Genomic DNA, 19969 nt, shown 5'->3' with positions numbered 1-19969 from the left:
ATTATTTGGGGGGTATTTTTCATTCATTTTCTGAAGTTTCATTGTTGGTGTATAGGAAAGCTGTAGACTTTTGTCTATTGATTTTGTATCCTGAAACTGTATTGGTTTATTGTTGCTAACAGTTTTTCAGTGGAGACTTCGGGGTTTTTATATACAGGATCGTGTCATTGGCAAAACAGTGATACCTTTACTTCTTCTTTTCCAATATGGATGCCTTTTATTTTTTTCTCTTGCCTAATTGCTCTGGCTAAGACTTCTAGCCTTATGTTGAATAAGAGTGAAGAGAATGGGCAGCCTTGTCTTATTCCTGATTTTAGAGAGAAAGCCTTCATTTATTTAACCATTTAGTATGATATTGGCTGATGGTTTGTCATATATGGCCTTTATTATTATATGTTGAGGTACTATCCTTCTACACTCATTTTATTGAGTGTTTTAAACATAAATGGATGTTGTGTCTTATCAAATGCCATCTCTGCATCTATTGATAGGATCACACGATTTTTGTCCTTTTGTTTTGTTGATGTGGTGTATTATATCGATCAATTTATGTATGCTGAACCATCCTTATGCTCCTGAAATGAATCCCACTTGATCGTGATGTATTATTTTTTAATGTAGTTTTTTCCTTTCTACAAAAGCAATATATAATTGTTTAAATTGTTTTAAAAGTATTTTAGAAATAAGTAACCTAAGTAGTGAAAGGCCTCTTATAAATGCCCTCACTCAAAAAGTACACACTTGCAAGATACTCACTGAGAAGCTGGTATTACATTCTTCTAGGGTTTTTTTCCCTGTACATATACTAATACTTATATTAATCAGTATGCTTTTAAGTAGGAAGGATTCCATCACTTACCAAAATAAGTCCCGATATTAGTGAGGAAGTGCCTGTCAGGGCCACGTAGAACTTCGGTGTTAATGTGTTCAAAAACATGCTCACTGCAAAAAAAGAGAGTGGAAGAAGAACAAAGAATGCGTGAGTATGCCGGTAAAACTGACTGCTTCATTTTTCTTTCTGTTGAAATCATTTGTTTCTGGTGATAAGAATTCTTAGAACTATAATAAAGCCCCATTAAAATGGTCCATCACTAATAAGCTCAGAAAACTAGGTGTCAAGTTAGATATCCTGAAAGAAAAAAAGCTACACACAAGAAAAAAAGAGCTGCTTTTTTAGTTTCTGCCTCCCCAATCTATTGTTGTGAGTGGTTTTTGTGGATTCATCACCACTGAAAAGTCTAATCAAAGCTGGTTATAAGTGTCAGTCAAATAGAGAAGATGCCCTATATGTTCTGTAGGACCCACACATCAGAGTCCTTGATAAACCAACAAGCAGTATTTCAACCTTAGAACAAATGGAAGAGAATTATACTCAATAGTTATTAAAAATTATAATACACTTAGGAAGGATAAATTAGTAAAAGTTAGCATATATTGGTAAAAGTCCTTGATAAACTGACAAGCTGTATTTCAACCTTGAAACAAATGGAGGATAACTATATTCAATAGTTATTAAACATTATAAAACACTTAAAAAAGAAGGACAAATTGATAAAATTTAGCATATATTGCTAAAAGTTCTTTTCTGCTTTCTGACAAAATCATCAAAATAATTGTATTCAATGGGGAGAAAGAAAGAAAAATAAACCACTAAAAATAAGTGTTCACTGCTAGGAACTCTCCTGATCAGTTCCCAGCACTCTGTTCACAACAACCATAGAGTTGAGCTGGTGGCCCAATAAGAAAGCTTCACTTACAAAGAAGACAAGAGGTTACAGTGGGGTAACGATAGCCTATTCAGTAAATGGTGTTGGAAAAATTGAAAAGGTACGTGCAAAAAAATTTAAACTAGACCACCTTCTTATCACATATACAAGAATAAACTCAAAATGGATTAAAGACTTCAATGTAAGACTCAAAACCATTAAAATCCTATAAGAAAATATAGGCAAAAAACTCTGACATTTTTCTTAGTAATATGTTTCTCTCATATATCTGCTCGGGCAAGGGAAACATAAATACATAAATTAATTAATTAATTAAGAAAAAAACAAATGGGTCTACATCAAACTAAGAAGTTTTTGCACAGCAATGGAAACCATCAACAAAACAAAAGACAACCTACTGAGTGGAAAAAGATATTCACCAATGATACATCTGATAACAGATTAATATCTAAAATTATAAAGAACTCATAGAACTCAACACCAAAAAAAAAAAAATCTTTTAAAAAATGGACAGAGGATCTTAATAGCTGCTTCTAAAAACATACATATGGCCAATAAATGCTCATCATAACTAATCATCAGAGGAATACTCATTAAAACCAAAATGAGATATCACTTCACACCCGTCAGAATAACTATTATCAATAAATCAATAAATAAGTGTTGGGTCTGACCAGGCAGTGGTGCAGTGGATAGAGTGTCAGATTGGGACTTGGAAGACCCAGGTTCAAAACCCCAAGGTCGCCAGCTTGAGTGCAGGCTCATCTGGTTTGAACAAGGCTCACCAGCTTGAGCCCAAGGTCATTGGCTTGAGAATGGGGTCACTCAGTCTGCTGTAGCCCCCCCCCCCCCGGTCAAGGCACATATGAGAAAGCAATCAATGAACAACTAAGGTGCTGCAATGAAGAATTTTGATGCTTCTCATCTCTCTCCCTTCCTGTCTGTCTGTCCCTATATGTCTCTCTCTCTGTCACAAAAAAATAAATAAATAAACAAGTGTTGGGAAGGATGTGGTGAAAAGGGAACCCTCATGCACTTTTGGTAAAAATGCAAACTGGTAGTCACTATGGAAAACAATATAGAGAATCCTCAAAAACTTCAAAATACAACATCCTATGACCCAGCAATTTCACTTTTTGGAATATACCCAAAGAAATCTAAAACATTCATTTTCTTTTTTTTTTTTTTTAATTTTTATTAACTGATTCTAGAGAGAGAGAGGAAAGGAGAGAGAGAATCATTGATCTGTTGTTCCACTTATGCACTCACTGGTTGATTCTTTCAATGATTTCATTCATTAATTGGTGTGCCCTGACCAGATATCGAATCTGCAACCTTGGCAAACTAGGATGATGCTCTAACAAACTGAGCTACCCCAAGGTATTGGGGCCAGGAATTTTTGCATACATATTCACATTTGTTTACTGAATTTGTGGAAGGGAACCATATTCAGTTTGGTTTTAGAATGAAGACTATTAGAAGTAGGACAGTGATGTCTTTAAGGGAAAAGGCTTTGGCATTTGTCCTGAGTTTAGCCCAAAAAGCAAAGTGACCACCATAAATTGAGATCCCAGGCTCAATCAGCACGCTCTCCCTATGTATGAATAAGACCATGGACAAAGAATGGGAATATGAATGGGGCAGTTTCCACCCTCCGGAGGACCACAGTCTAGCTGGGAAACAAGCATGCCATTACCACAAAATCTGATAAGTGTATATACAGATCCTGTGCATATAATTTTATGAAGACCCATATAAAGGATGCACATCAGGCTGGGGGCCTGGGAAGAAGTGCAGTAGAATGCAAGCCTTACCCAGACCTCAGCGGGCAGGAGGAGAAACGGACGGGCAACGTGAGCAAACGAGGGGCCTGCTCTGAGCGCTGGGAGAGCAGCGCAGCCTGTCGAAGCAACTGCTCCAGTGGAGGAGGAAGGAACTTGAGCTATGAGCCCTTTGCAAAGATGCAAATGTGGAAGAAGACCCTAGTTCCATCCCTCCTGGCTGCAAGCGTCCAAACTCTCCTCCCAGTACCCACTCTTAAAAATACATTGACCTGTGGTCTGTCACTTGTAATCACAAGAGTCTGGCTCACACAATGTGCTCAGTCAATGGTCAAGACTTGTCCAAGTGGACACTTTCCAGGAGGTAGAGAAAGGCACAGCGGGGAGATAGCCTCAAGCTGTGGGACAGAAGGAGGCACAGTTGAGGTGGCTTTGCTTGGCCATCATAAAAAACAGAAACATTGTGATTGTCGTTTCCCATGCAACAGTCTGTGGAAGGAGGCAGATTTGTAAAAAGGAAAAATAATATCAAACAACCCTAGGTATATACCTATAGCTCGTAACTGCCAGTTCTATCCTGAGTTGCCTAAAATCTCAAATTCCCCTTCTTACATTATGCATGATTTTACATTTCCTATTATTTAAAAAATGTCACCAAAACAGAGAATTTGTTATTTTGTAGTTACGCACACTCATATTTGTACCACATGGTATTCTGTAAGTTTCTATGGACAAACTGAACAAAGAATTCAGTGAAGTTCACACATCAAAAGACCAAAAGAAAGATCTGCCTGAATTAAAAGTGCTTTAGTAGCCATGCTGTTAACTTCCCAGAAAAAAAAGCATAAGGCAATGGAGGGGAAAGGTTTTCTACTAACAATCAATGACCTAGTAATCCATTAATTATCAAGAATTAATTGATAAATGAAAAAATTATGTTTTTAAAAAATATATTTTTTTATTGATTGATTTTAGAGAAAGGGGAAGGGAGAGCGAGAAAGAGAAGATACATCAACTTGCTGTTCTACTTATTTATGCATTCACTGGATGATTTTTGTATGTGTCCTGAACTGGGGATTGAACCTGCAACCTTGGCGTATCAGGACAACGCTCTAACCAACTGAGCTACCTGGTCAGGGTTATTTGAGTTTTTAAAGAGACAGAAATAAACATTTCACTCATTTGGTTTTACTTAAGATTATACAGCAACAGTTATTAATAATTAGAACATACTTCTCTATTACTGTATATCCAGTTATAGAATGCTGACTGGATTTGGGAGAGATAATGACAGGCATTAAAAGAAATAGAGCCTGACCAGGCGGAGGTGCAGTGGATAGAGTGTCGGACTGGGATGAGGAAGGACCCAGGTTTGAGACCCCAAGGTCGCCAGCTTGAGTGAGGGCTCATCTGGTTTGAGCAAAAGCTCACCAGCTTGAGCCCAAGGTCGCTGGCTTGAGCTAGGGGTTACTGGGTCTGCTGAAGGCCCGCGGCCAAGGCACATATGAGAAGGCAATCAATGAACAATTAAGGTGTTGCAATGCACAACAAAAAACTAATGATTGATGCTTCTCATCTCTCTGTTCCTGTCTGTCTGTCCCTGTCTATCCCTCTCTCTGACTCTCTCTCTGTGTCTCCGTAAAAAAAAAAAAATAGAGACACAAATAAACAGAAAAACAGAAACAGAAACATTTAGATAGTGGGAGATGCTCATTTAAGAACCTATGTATTAACCTTATAGTCTTACTGGACATTCTGGCTAAAATCATTAAGACACAGCATTTGGCAATTCTGGACATAAATATCGATTCTTCGTACTTGCCACTTCGATCTATCTACCTTTTATTTAATGTTTATAACAGGGGGAGTCAACCTTTTTATACCTACCGCCCACTTTTGTATCTCTGTTAGTAGTAAAATTTTCTAACCACCCACCAGTTCCACAGTAATGGTGATTTATAAAGTAGGGAAGTGACTTTACTTTATAAAATTTGTAAAGCAGAGTTACAACAAGTTAAAGCATATAATAATAATTATTTACCAAGTACTTTATGTTGAATTTTCACTAAGTTTGGCAGAATAAATCTTTATAAAACAACTTACTACAGTTAAATCTATCTTTTTGTTTATACTTTGGTTGCTCTGCTACCGCCCACCATGAAAGCTGGAATGCCCACTAGTGGACGGTAGGGACCAGGTTGACTACCACTGGTTTATAACAAAAGCAGTTTCACATGTTAGAGAATTTAATTTCCACTTCAACTCTATCCCTGCTAAGGTCAATATCATGTCACAGCGGAAGGTCAGCAAAGACCCACACCCCAGTCACCCTGCGCTCAGAGCTGAGGCTCATGGCCTGGCCAGTGCCCATGGGGACATCGATGAAAGGATTAAGGAACAAAACAGCAAAAGGAAAACAGCAGCTTTTCACTGGAAGAGGAAAGGAAGCTGTAAATAATGACTGTTCATAATACTGTGCTTATTTTTACTTCTGACCTTTAAAAACCTCTCCACTATGACCTTATGGCTGGTGTGCGCTGGCCCCGGGTGGAAAGGCAGGAAGCCGGCCTCGAGGGGGAAGAGCACAGGTGAAGCCTTCCCCATTGCTCAGGGCTGCACCCTGCAGGCCAGGCAGCCTTAGAACCAAGGAGTAGCTCGCCTAATGTCATCAGGGTCACTAGCAATTATTTTTGAAAATGTATGAGGCCAAATAAAGTACATAAAAATTAGACCAGTGCCTAAAAGTCAGGGTATATGCTCTGAAACATACACTGCATTTTCCTGAAATGTACAGGCACACCAACATAACCTCCACATCTGCTGGGGCCAGACAGAACAAATTCAAGAACAAACAGGTAAAGACTAAGCGAGCTGTGAACAATAAATTCACAAAATTCTCCCAATGTCCTATTTCAACCCAGAGAAACATTACTTAATCAGAAGGCTTTTCATTTGACCCAGCTGGGCATCCTAACAGGTCACTGCTCAAAGAAGATCACATCAGCTATTCAAGGGCGGCCCCTTGACTGCATCAGGGAGCATAGCGTTCGGAAGATGCTGAACTTCAACTTGGCACAGTCTTCTCATTTAATTAACGAGTACTTGGGAAGGAACTGAGTAGAGCCCTAAAAGGAAACTTGATAGGAAGGATAGATACAAGGAATAAAAATGAAGTGACCTCTATGAATCACAGAAGAGAGGATAATACAACAGCTAGACTGTGAGACGTGAAGAGTACCCCCCCCACCCCACCCTGTGAGCAGGAAACAGAACAGCAGAGGGCTTACTCAGGAAACACGTGCAATAGGCCTGCGAGGACCTGCTGTGAGCAGCCAGCCATGTTTCTGGCCCTCATGACAGAGCCTTCCTCCATACTCTTCAGAGCACAAGCTATTATTCCCAAGTCACAGTCCTAGAAAAGATCTCCTGTGAAATGGTAAGCACATAACCCTGCGTGTTTGTCTGCATAGAGAGGAGCACCTCGCGCACTGAAGCCTGCAATGGAGGGGTTAAGACCACATTGAAGAGTGGAGGTACTGACTGGATAGAACGGCATAAGCAGCATAACAGGGCCCACAGCATCCAGCAGCAAGGCTCTGCTTTGCCCTCTGTTCCTTTTGATGCCTCACTAAAATATGGGATGTGAAAGAGAAAAAACTGAAAAGTGTAAAAATAACAATCAGCAATCATTTCAAAAGTTAGGAAGAAATCCGTGGAAAGAAAGGTTAAAGAAACTACACTTAGCCTGACTGGAGGTGGCACAGTGAACAGAGTGTCAACATGGGACACTGAGGACCCAGGTTTGAAACCCCGAGGTCCACAGATTGAGTGCGAGATCATCCGGTTTGAGTGCAGGGTCGTAGGCTCGAGTGTGGGATCATCACCATGACCACATGGTCACTGGCTTGAACCCAAGGTCGCTGGCTTGAGCAAGGGTCATTGGCTCAGCTTGAGCCTCTGGTCAAGGCACATATGAGAAGCAATCAATGAACAACTAAAGTGTTGCAACTACAAGTTAATGTTTCACATTTTTCTCCCTTCCTGTCTTTCTCTCTCTCTCTCTCTCTCTCTCTCTCTCTCTCTCTCTCTCTTTCTCTCTCTCTCTCTCGCTCGCTCGCTAAAAAAAGGGAAAAAAGGGAGGAAACAGAAACAGCTTATTTGGGCTGGGTAGAAAAAATATAAAGGAATTTGTATGTAAAAGCGTCATGCCTGGGGAGAAGACCAAGGTTAGGAGACTCGGTCTCTGAACGTGAAAGCAACGGTGCTGTGGTGGCTCCAGGAGCCCCACGCCCTCCCAGGGCTGCTCTCTCATAACTCAGCACAGTCTGGCTGAGTGCCCACCTGGGCCGGGTGCTGGGGACACCACAGCAAGCAGGGCACTGGCCCTGCTCCAGGGGGACTCAGAATCTAATAGGTAGGACGGGAAAGTAAACGGGTAAGCACATGGCAAAAAGTCACCTTAGGAAGTTATATAAAGACACAGGGCACCCAAGGAAATGGGACCAAGAAAAATGTCTGCCAAGAAAAAGCGTTCCATCTGAGACTTGTGGAATGGTAGGAGGTATCCAGGTGAAGTTACCGGTGGCTGCAGGGGCAAGGGGACAGGGAGCACTCCACAGGGGCCTGAAGGTGCCTGCCCGTGGAAGGAGCGGGAAGGGCAGTGCAGGTGCCCCGGAGCTGTGTGCGTAAGCTGAGGCACCGATGGGAAATTACTCTGAGATGTGTGAAATGACTTCCTGGAGTGCCTGTTATACATGGAAAGTTGATTGACTATAGCAAAAGGCTAGTCTCAGATGAGACAAATTAGAACAGGTCAAAATTGTATTTCTAAAAATGAAAGATGTTCACTGCTCTTTGGTCTTCTTCAAAATTACTGATGGAGAATTTCTGAAGAGTTTAATGAAATGAGTGATGTACAATGCAACCGAACTGAAAGAATACTTAAGGAACAGAGGACTTTGGTATAATTATTGTTCTTAAAAAATTAAGTTATCTCAACACAGGTGAAAATCTGTACCTTTGAGGAGGGTTATCATCTATAAAATAAGATGAATAATAGTTGTATTGCAGGATGGTTGTGAGGACTAAATGTAGAGAAACTGCCTAACAAGGCAGACCTCATCACATAACATGTATTACTGTTGTTATTTATGTCTGTTAGTCTTCCATTAGTGATTTGACACCTTACATCACTGTAGTTGCAGAAAGGACAGGAAGCTGCTGAATACATACATTATAACAGTAGAAACAGCAGCACTTAGTGGTAACACTGTACTTGTGGGCACTATGCTAAACCCCCTGCACTGGCATTTGCCCTGCGCTAAACATGAATGTCCTACAAAACAAATGAAGAGCCTGTTAATAAAAGGGTCCTTGTAATTGGACCTAGTTGCTTGAGGAGGTAGAGATTGTTGCATTCCCGAAGTCAACTACATGTGCCTAAATTCCCGATCTCTGACTTCTTAGATGCTGTGAGAACAATCAAGTCCGCCCCAGGCTACCTGGGAGCCACCTGCAACCAGTCCTTAGTTTTCTCCAAGTACACTGTGGCTTAGGATGTAAGCTATATTAAAGCCTAAAACTCATAACCCAACCAGGCTAGTTTGCAAATGTTTCCACTGCAAGGGACAAAGAATCAAGGCCACAATACCTCCCAGGCTTTGAAACAGAGACACCAAAGTGGACCAGAAAATTGTTCATCTCACACTAAGCAACATTTCTGATTCAGTTACAGGAAGGACACACAGCATCCCCTGTCTGTATAAAGCACGTGAAGGCACATGTTAGTCTATCAAGAATCTTTTATCAGATTGTTTCCTCAGACCTCCGGAGTGGGTTAGGGAACTACTGGAACAGTCTCATCCACCATTTGCATCTCTCCCCATGAGCAAGGGGGATACTCTCTCCTTTCGTGTGGTTGTTCTTTCAAACCTACACCACCTACCTCTCTTCCTTAGGTCGGATGGCAGCTTCTCTTCCACCCTTCCTCATTTGCCAAAGGGTAAAATTAAAAATGAAAATGTAGTAGCTTAGCTTGCACACATGCTAATTTTGAAAAGATTTCTAGATTGCACAGCTTTTAAAATGATAGAACTTGACACTGTGATGGGCAAAATGTCAGGATACCCCCAATGGCCTCCTATATTCATATCTTTATGCAGCTCCTCCCTTGACTGTTGGGTGGGCATGGAATTTGCTTCTAACAAAGATGTATAAGATGCCACCTCAGGAGTTGACAGGCAGAGATTCTCCTTACTGGTTCAAGGAAGTGCCCAATGCTGTGAAGTCCATGTGGCAATGGACTACAGGCAGCTTCTAGGGGCTGTGGATGGCCTCTGGCCAACAGCCAATACAAAACCAAAGTCCTCAGTTCTACAGCAAAGTTTTCTGCCAGTGGCCAGAGTAGACTCTCCCTCAGTTGAGTTTACAGATAAGATCACAGCCTGGTGAGACCCAGGGCAAAAGACTCAGCTAAACTGTGCCTGCACCCTGACCCACAGAAACCATGAGATAATAAACATGTTGTTTTAAGCTGCTGTATCTGTGGTCATTTGTTATGTAGCAACATAAAACTGATCCACTCATGTGTAATTCATGAAAGTGAAAGTCAGTGAGGACCCCTGATGACTGGCAAACTGCAGTGTGCCCAGGAAGGGTCCTAAGACATGCCAGCTCCATCTGCCCCAATAGCCGCTCCACCAAACAAATGCACCTTTGCCTGACGGCGTGGTGGCGCAGTGGATAGAGCATCGGACTGCGCCACAGAGACCCAGGTTTGAAACCCCAAGGTCACCAGCTTGCACACGGGCTCATCTGGTTTGAGCAAGGTTCACCAGCCTGAGCCCATGGTCGCTGGCTTGAGCATGGGGTCACTCAGTCTGCTGTAGCCTCCCCCCACCCAGTCAAGGCACATATGAGAAAGCAATTAGTGAACAACTAAGGTGCCACATTAAAGAATTGATGCTTCTCATCTCTCTCTTCCTGTCTGTCTGTACCTATCTGACCCTCTCGCTGTCTCTCTGTCACAAAATAAAACAAACAAATAAACAAAAAACAAATGCACCTTCAACGCTGCTACCATGACACATTATCTCACATGCTGAGCTGGACTTGTCTTTGCAAATCCACTAATATTAAAGTAGAAACTGAGAGAAAACATTATTTTAAATATGGCAATCAAATATCTTCATTTAACCCCAGTGAATAATCTTTTTTGTTCTACATATATTTTAAATATACATCATTTTTATGTTTAAAAACAAAAATTCAGAAAAAACCCAACAAAACAAAACAAAAAACCCTCAGTTCTACATCTGGGCACAGCATCAGTCCAAGAGAAAACTGAGAACACACCACGAGCACTTTCTCTCCTTGTGCCTGCGGCCCACTTCCTGCCCTTCACCCGGTCTCCCTGCACTCTGCCAAGGTCTGAGCTCTTCCATATCACAGCATTTATCCTCGTGGAAAAAAAGACGGAGAAGTGTATTTTTAGACCCATTCCTATGGCAAGAAACCCTCATAAATCATCTGTCTACTCTTCCCCATACCCTCGATGTCGCCTTGACAACGTCACAAGTACACTGTCCCTGCCTTCCTGGGCGCCTGGCGCTCCTGAGGAGCGAGCCAAGCACCCTCTTCCTGGCTGGGACGGGGCCTACACTGAAGAGGTATTCAGTCTTCAGGGCTCCTATCCCTTACTGGTGGGAGGCCACCGTTCGAGCCATGGAGGACTGTCCAAAGCCCATTACCCAGAACCCTGCATAACCCTCAAGGACAAGTGAAGCAAGATCGCAGATCAGCTGTCCCCTTCTATTTATAAGCAGAACTATGTCGCAGTCAAGAACAGGAGGCAGGCTTGGGCAAGTCTGGTTACATTCTCAACTGTTTAAAATATGTTTTGATTTAGGGTTGAAGACCATTTTATGAATATTTCTTCTTCCTGTGAACTGTTTAACATCAATTAGAAAAGACAAAGACACCTGTCTGTAATGTGAGAATACCTTCCCCATGTTATGCTGCAAAGAGACAGAGGCCTTGGGGAGGGAGACATGGTCCCCAGCCTCCGGGCCCTCTAGCACACAAGTACTCATGGTGCCTCATCCTCCAGCGCCCAGCAGGGCCTGGGCCTGGGCGGCACTCAGTGTGTGATGAGCCCAAATGGCTGCAAAGGGCAGAGTGCTAGGCGATGAGGTTGCAACAACTGTTCTCCAGGACTTCTGATTTTAAAAACCTGATCTAGCAAAACTAATGTCTCTGATGGCTGGGACCTTGTCTTCTGAGGTTGTGTGTGTGTGAATCCCAAGAGCATTCATACAGTGTGTGTATGTGTGATTCTATCCCCAGAGTACTTTTACACAGTGTGTGTGTGTGTGTGTGTGTGCGTGCCTATCCCCAGAGTACATATACAGTATATGTGTGTGTTCCAATCCCCAGAATACTTACACAGTGTGTGTGTGTGACCCTATCCCCAGAATACTTATATAGTTTGTGTGTGTGATCCTATCCCCAGAGCACTTATACAGTGTGTGTGTGTGATCCTGTCCCCACAGTACTTATACAGTGTGTGTGTGTGATCCTATACCCAGAGCACTTATACAGTGTGTGTGTGTGTGATCCTGTCCCCAGAGTACTTATACAGTGTGTGTGTGTGTGTGTGTGTGTGCGCGTGTGTGATCCTGTCCTGACAGTTACAGGAATATGTATATTCCTCTTCTATCAGTTGACATTAAATGACAAAATAAAAATAAATCTGCGTCCTATTCTATTTATTCTGATTTTTGCACTTTCTACCAGTTTACTTGCTCTGCTCTGAAACCCTCTGCTAACTCATAGCGCAAGAGTTGGCCTCAAAGGAAGGTAAAGGTTTGGGCAGCCAGAGAAGCAACAGAAGGCTACAGGGTAGTAAAACTCAAGTTGGGTTTTTAAGTTAGCTATGTCTTTGCATCGATTCTCCAAAAGTTCAATGGCTGACTTCTCTTTTGAGTGAAAAGCTGCCCCATAACAGCAGGAATGCTGAAAACAGGGTTAGGCTATCTCACTCTGGGTGCTGGTGCCTAGCCCACAGACACAGCAAGCCGCAAGGGGAGCCACTGGGCAGGACAGTGTGTTAGTAGCCAGCGGCTCCAATGGCCCGGGTGTCCAAAGTCAGGCTTCCTTATTTTCAATTGCAATAACTAGATTTGGCTTTATATTTGCATCAAATGACTGGTTACTATTCCAGACACCTGAAATTCTCCCCCCCCCCCAGGTCTCACAAAGGCACCCAGCTTTGAATAACACCTACAGGTGACAGTCAATGGAAATTAGAGTATAGCTATTTTCAAATATTGCTAAGCCAGTTTTAAATCTCTTAAAAGATGCAAATCAACTCCAGATGCTCTATACAAACGTCCCCATCCCTGTGGATGGCCCTTTCCGCCTTCCAGTCTGTTCTGTCTCTGATTTTCAGACAGGATCAAGCCTCTCTGTGAATGACCCTTTCATCGAGAATGTAAAAAAAGAAAGAGAATTATGAAAAGAACATCTTTGTACCTATTAAAAAAAAAGAATGAAAATAAAAACAAGAAAGAAAAAAAGAAAGAAATTTGCGTGTTGTTTTTTTTTTAACTTGCGTGTTTTTAATTAGCAGTTGCCTAAAGCAGTGCACAGATCCTGAGAGCCCAGGCAAGTCACCTCCAGGTAGGTCAGCAGTTGGTTAAGACCCGAGGTTAGAGAGCCACAGTCCCGGGTCTGAGAGAGTCAGTGAAGCTCATACCAAGGAACACTGTGCTATAAACGCAGAAGGCACCTTTTACACATGGATATTACCACTGGGAGGCCATCTGTCACGTTGCTATAAAAACAACCCCTTTAAAGAGGAAAACAGTAGATTAGTTTTTCCAAAACATTCTAAAAAATACAGGAAAAAATTTTAATGACCCCTCCCTCCCGAAAGAAAAAGGAAAACTAACCTCCCACACCGCCGAAAGGAAAAGGACAACTAACACCTACAGCAGTGCTAACAGTGACACGGGCTGAGCTGTTCTCAGGATTCACTGCTAAGACAAGATCATGCAACCTGGCAGATATAGAGACTGAAGCACAAAGAAATACTTAACAGGATAAGTGATTTGCAAGAATGCTATCTTCAGGACAAGTCAAATCATTATCTGCAAAATGATCAATACCTCTGATATGGAGATGAAAAAAAAAAAAGTCTATCAGGCCATACTTTTTAATACTTGTTTCAGTCCAAAAAATATACAGTGTGGGAGAAAGAGTGACTAACACTCACTTATTACCCACTAAGTGCTATAATGTGTCATGCACTGTTTTAGGTGTTTAGCGTGTATTTTTAATCATTTGATTCCTGCCACAATCCTGCGAAGTTAGCATTATTAGCCCCATTTTACGAGGCTGAAATTGAGGCTTGTTGTGAAGGCGTCCAAACACACACATGCAGCTATCAATGGCCGAACACTGACTGAACAGAGCTCTGCCCGAGCCCACAGCCTGTACTCTTTCCCCTTGGAATATACTTTCTTCTAGGTAAGCGGCACAACACTTGAGACAAAACAGAGAAAGACCCAAGGTAGGATGTGTTGTTTGAGGTTTCCGATGTTTGCTTTCCGTTTAAGTGGGAATCTGGTGCTCTGACTGGGCTCAGGGGGCCTTATGGGAACTGAAAGCAAGGGGTGACGACCCCAAACCACAGCCCGAGTCTAGGGCAGGCAGGTTCTGCAATGACTTCCCCCAGCATGAGGGGGAGGGGGAAGGTGGCCGATTGATTACTCAGCCATTCGTCACCGCAAACCTCATGTTAACGGCTGTGATTCTCCTTTCAAGGCGATCATCAGCATGAAGGATGATGTCTGCACAGCCTAGTGCATTCTGTTTTGTCTCCTGCAGTATACTGTCTCACTCTGCATCTTGTTCACTTACCTTACTACGGGTCAAGAGAAAGGCCAAGGCCAGATATCTGACACAGAAAGAAGCAACACTAACGGTCAGGACATAAGTATGGACACTGGAAGATCTGGCACCTTTCTCTGATTCTTTTTTATGTAAAGTATGAGTGTGAACATTTTCCAATATTATTAAACATGCTTTGAGAACATGATTTCAATAACGCATAATAATATTCCTTCTGAAGTTCTATGCAATTTATATAACCGCTAGTCACTGGAAATTTAGGTTGTTTCTACAGTTTTTGATGTTTCCAATGCTATTAGAAATGACATTGGCTATCCTTGCACATAATGTTTTGATGGCATCTGTACTGACTTGCTAAGAGTGGATTTCTAAGGAAATAATATTAGTAGGCTAAAGGGTGCAAGCATTTTAAAATCTCAATTCATACTGCCAAACTATAAAATAGTTGTGCTACCTTCCACGTCAGCAGTGTTTGAGAGCACCTGCTTCATCAAATTAAGTATTATGTGCTATTAATCTTAACCAAACTAGAAGGGAGGGAACAGGGAAGGAGAAGTCATCTGTGATTACTAGGTAAAAATTTTCCCATGTTTATTTTCTTTAGTTCTTATCCTTTTGGAAACTACTGCTTCACATTGTTTGCTTATTTTTCTATTGGAAGGTCTCTTTATTTAGTAAGTATGTTAACTCTTTATCTGTCATAGTTGATACAATTTTTCCTAGGTTGTCTTTTAATTTGGTTTTTGATTTTTATTTTGTTTCCAGAATTTTAACAATACTATATTTCTATTAAAGAACTTGAGGGTGTGGCAGGAACACATACCTAGGGAAAATCCACTACCTACAATTTACTAGAAAGTAAAATTTACTGGAATGCCCATAGCTACCCTCTGGCTGTCTCTTATCCAGAGCGTGGGAAAGACACTCCAGGAGCTTTTGGGAGACACGCGGAAAACACAACAGAAGAAAGCACACGCTGACCACGTGAGGCTCACACCCCCAGCATGCAGCTGGAGCCAGCGCAGGCGCACACAACCCTGAGCGCCACTCAGGCTTCATCAAAGACAAGAGCAGATTTAGAAATGATGGGAGTATAACATGAGACAAATTAACAGCTGCAGGGAAAATCAAACACTTTCTCAAAACAGGTGGCCAGAGTATTGGGGTTACAAATGCTCAGTCTGGAAGTGTGAAATAGAAACTCTGTCACAGAGCACTAGTGAATTGGCGTACCACTTTTTTTTTTTTTTTTTTTTTTTTTTGCCATTTGGTGTTTTCCCCCTTCCTTTCTGCTCATCTGAACTCCTCGTTTCCATCTCACAAAGCTACACTGCAAAAAGAGTACAATCAAGGTAACTAAAACTCTTTGAAAGCACCGAGTCCTGAGTGGTCGTTCAGCTAGTGGAAGCCTTCCCATCTTAGAGACAAGAGGATGGAGAGGATGGATGAACGGACTAGAGGATGGAGAGGATGGATGAACGGACTAACTCTTATCCTCCTTATGCCAGACTGCACCTGAAACACTTTCTATGAAAATGCTGTGGTCTAAAGAAAATGTTAGTAAACTTAGTCTAATTGTAGTAAGATATCCAAATATTTTCTGGATCCAAAACATCAAAAAGATGAATAATTTGTGGAGTACTTCAAACCAAAGCCCTCACCACCATAAATACATTATTCTTCAGCCTTGGTGAGGATTAGTAAGAGCAGCAAGAAGCCCCCAGGGTGGTGTGGGTACCTGATACCACCTCTGTACAGCAGCTGTCAGTTACCACAGTCACAAAATTGTCATTTTATTCTCATAATTTAATTATTTTTTAATCAACACAAGGTTAAAGTATCTCTTTACATTTTTCACATTATGATAATTATCTTTTATTTTGAAACAAAATAGTATATTTTCTTCTAGAGTGAGGTCTATAAAACAAGAAAAATTTAAAGTATTCTGAAATATCATCATAGCCTTTCTCTCCAAAAAAATCTAGCAACAGTTGTTGCTGAGCATCCCATGATACCTGAGTTTGACTGTTTTTCACTTTAGATTGGGACTTTGGTGTGACAAGCCCAGTTCCAAACTTTCAATGGATATAAAACTTTATGTCAGTGACATAAAGAAGGATACTATTAAAATATGCACAATAGCTGACCTGGGGTGGCGCAGTGGATAAAGCGTCGACCTGAAAATGCTGAGGTCGCCGGTTCGAAACCCTGGGCTTGCTTCGTCAAGGCACATGTGGGAGTTGATGCTTCCAGCTCCTCCCCCCTTCTCTCTCTCTGTCTCTCTCTCCTCGCTCTCCCTCTCTGTCTCTCTCTCTCCCTCTCTCTCTCCTCTCTAAAAAAAAAGTGAATAAAAAAAATGCACAATAGGCTTCCTTTACACAATTGCAGTGATTATACATTCAACCACAGGATCTGCATACCTAAATCCAGAATATTTAAACCTAAAAGATTATCTATTAATATATAAACTTAAAGCCTTTAATTTGGAATCTTCAAATTTATTCACTAAACTCATCCTAAAATATGATGGAATACTGCCCACCCATGGGTGAATCCCTGAAGTTGTACATATGAACTATACACACTGCTGTTTTTTCAAAATCACTACATATCTATGAATTTATCCTAAGGAAATAATTATACATTTCTGCATATATTTATCTTCAAGGATATTCAGCAAAATATGTTTACTATTATATTGTCTTTTAAACCAAAAAGAACCTAACAGATATCCAACAAGAGAAATGGTTAAATATTATGACAGAATAATATGCAGCCATTAAAAATTACATTATAAGTGACAAAAAAGAATAATCACATTTTAGTTTAGAAAGCATATTATGTGAGTATGTATAGTTTGACACCTTTTGTAAAGGATCCATAGGTGATACATTTACTATCTGTGTAGACACATAAACAATGTATAGTTTCTGAGCATAGAAAGCAATGTGGAAAGATACAAAACAAACATTCTGAGTAGTAGAATTGTTTGATTTCTTCACTTTTATAAACTAGAAATTTTCTACTAAATGTGTTATTTTTTTAATTAATGGGAGAAATATTTTCAAAGCATGACATAATGAAACCATAATGTTGTGAACACAAGTTATCATGTTTCTTTCCATCTTTCTTATGGAGTTATGATGCTATTATCAACCAGAATATCATAAAATAATCTTTGGAAAGTGGAATTACATGGAATTTTCATTTTATACTCTTTATATAGTTTTAAATTTTCTATACGTACATATTTCTATACATATTATTTTGGTAATCAATAAAAGTATGTATAGTTTTAAAAACAACCAATGCTAATTTTACTTCATTGAATAAGATATTTTCTAAAGTAGAAATTTAGGGGAATATTTTAAAGACTATTTCAACTTATTTTAGTTTAAAATGAGGTACTAAAGCATAAGCTGAGCCTAACCAGGCCATAGCACAGTGGATAGAGCATCAGACTGGGATGCAGAGGACACAGGTTCAAAACCCTGAGGTCGCCAGCTTGAGTGCAGGCTCACTGGCTTGAGCACAAGGTTGCTGGCTTGAGCCCAAGGTTGCTTACTTGAGCAAGGGGTCACTTGATCTTCTGTAGCCCCCTGGTCAAAGCACACATGAGAAAGCAATCGATGAACAACTAAGGTGCCACAACAAAGAATTGATGCTTCTCATCTCTCTCCTTTGCTGTCTATCCCTTTCCGTCCCTCTCTCTGTTTCTGTCACACACAGAAAAATAAAATAAATAAAAAATAAAAAGAGGCCTGACCTGTGGTGGCGCAGTGGGATAAAGCGTCAACCTGGAACACTGAGGTTGCCGGTTCGAAACCCTGCACTTGCCTGGTCAAGGCACATATGGGAGTTGATGCTTCCTGCTCCTCCCCTTTCTCTCTCTCTCTCTCTCTCTCTCTCTTTCTCTCTCTCTCTCTCTCTCTCCCCTCTCTCTAAAAAAAAACAATCAATAAAATATTTAAAAAATAAATAAATAAAAAATAATAAAATAAAAAGATAAGTTGGGCGCTGGCCAGTCGGCTCAGTGGTAGAGTGTTGGTCTGGCATGTGGAAGTCCCGGATTTGATTCCCGGCCAGGGTACACAGGAGAAGCACCCATCTGCTTCTCCACCCCTCCCCCTCTCCTTCCTCTCTGTCTCTCTCTTCCCCTCCCGCAGCCAAGGCTCCTTTGGAGCAAAGTTGGCACAGGCACTGAGGATGGTTCCATGGCCTCTACCTCAGGTGCTAGAATGCCTCCAGTTGCAAAGGACCAATGCCCCAGATGGGCAGAGCATTGCCCCTTGGTGGGCATGCCAGGTGGATCCTGGTCAGGCGCATGCGGGAGTCTGTCTGACTGCCTCCATGCTTCTAACTTCAGAAAAAATACAAAAAAAAAAAAAAAAAAAAGGATAAGTTGACAGATTAATAGCAGCCAACAATAAAACTCTGTCTTCATTAAGAAATATTCTAGGATAACTAAATACAGAAATTTGTATATGTTCATATGTTTGTGAATTCCAGTTTTAGAAAGATAGTACATGACCAGTGAATGATTTCTAATGTTTGCAATGCTATAATCCCAAAATCTTGGATGGGCTTATTAGTTTCAGAGCATTTATACTGTGTAATGGGCAACATAGATTTATTCAAGAAGCTACAACACTGTTCCCAAACCCCAGAAGGAGAGCTCTTTAAGAAGCTAGACTGATTTAAGGCACACAGTCTTTACGTGGACTGCCACCCACCCAAGCACCATTACTATCCTTCAGTGTTGCAGTGGGTTGAGAATGTTACTTAATTGATGAGCTACAGCTAATTGTAAGTCAAATAAAGCACTAAGAGAGTTTATCCCAACCAATTAACAAACAGAGTGAACATTAAACTAATTGTCTTAGAATGTCCTGCATATGCTAATTCAAACTTTATCACCCATAAAGGCATCCATACAACCATGACTCTTTTTGCTCTATTCTTTTTTAAGGTTTATAAAAATGATCCTGATGCAGAGCATCTACTTGCTACCATTGTAGCTGGCATTTAGCTCTTCCCAGCTGGATAGGAATTTCTATGCCTTATAAGCAGCACTGTTTAAATAATTTAAGTTACTGAAAAGTAATAAGTTGATAAGCACATAATAACTCCATTGGAAAAAAAATGAAAGCAATATAACTTGGATTCACAATGATTATAACTCATTAAGTCCAATTAATTTGTGTCACCAGATGGCTGAATTAACACATCTAACAAGCAGTGGCTGTAAAAACAACAACTACAGTTCTTGAAATCCTTATTTTTTCTACTCTGTGATTAAATTGTTAAAATATGAGTTGCACCTTGTCAACATTAAAGAACTACAAACTACACTATAGATTCTACAATAATGTTGTATAAAACTATGACATAAACATAGTTACAACTAAGAGCTTTTCCCTGTTCATCAATAACTTCTGTCTACATGGAATATTGCTCCCTAGAAAAGATCTAGGGTTAGATATGCTCTCTCTTGATCTAATGTCTCCAAACAGGTATTTTGTGACAATGGGGTCCTTTTCAACTCTAAGA

At 40.8% G+C, this 19969-nt stretch overlaps 1 protein-coding gene across 6 annotated transcripts in view; it reads right to left on the bottom strand.

The window, feature by feature from the left end:
* The window catches only part of ST7 (suppression of tumorigenicity 7), a 310576-nt gene that overhangs the window by 148853 nt on the left and 141754 nt on the right, over positions 1 to 19969 (bottom strand). For all 6 annotated transcript variants that reach the window (XM_066262163.1, XM_066262165.1, XM_066262162.1 and 3 more), the window contains exon 2: positions 860 to 942. In XM_066262163.1, the coding sequence (XP_066118260.1) occupies positions 860 to 942 (83 nt within the window). The remainder of the gene's footprint in view (positions 1 to 859; positions 943 to 19969) is intronic.

This window comes from Saccopteryx bilineata, chromosome 2 (assembly GCF_036850765.1).
Source record: "Saccopteryx bilineata isolate mSacBil1 chromosome 2, mSacBil1_pri_phased_curated, whole genome shotgun sequence".
Taxonomy (NCBI): domain Eukaryota; kingdom Metazoa; phylum Chordata; class Mammalia; order Chiroptera; family Emballonuridae; genus Saccopteryx; species Saccopteryx bilineata.
This window is presented reverse-complemented; position numbering and strand designations above follow the sequence as displayed.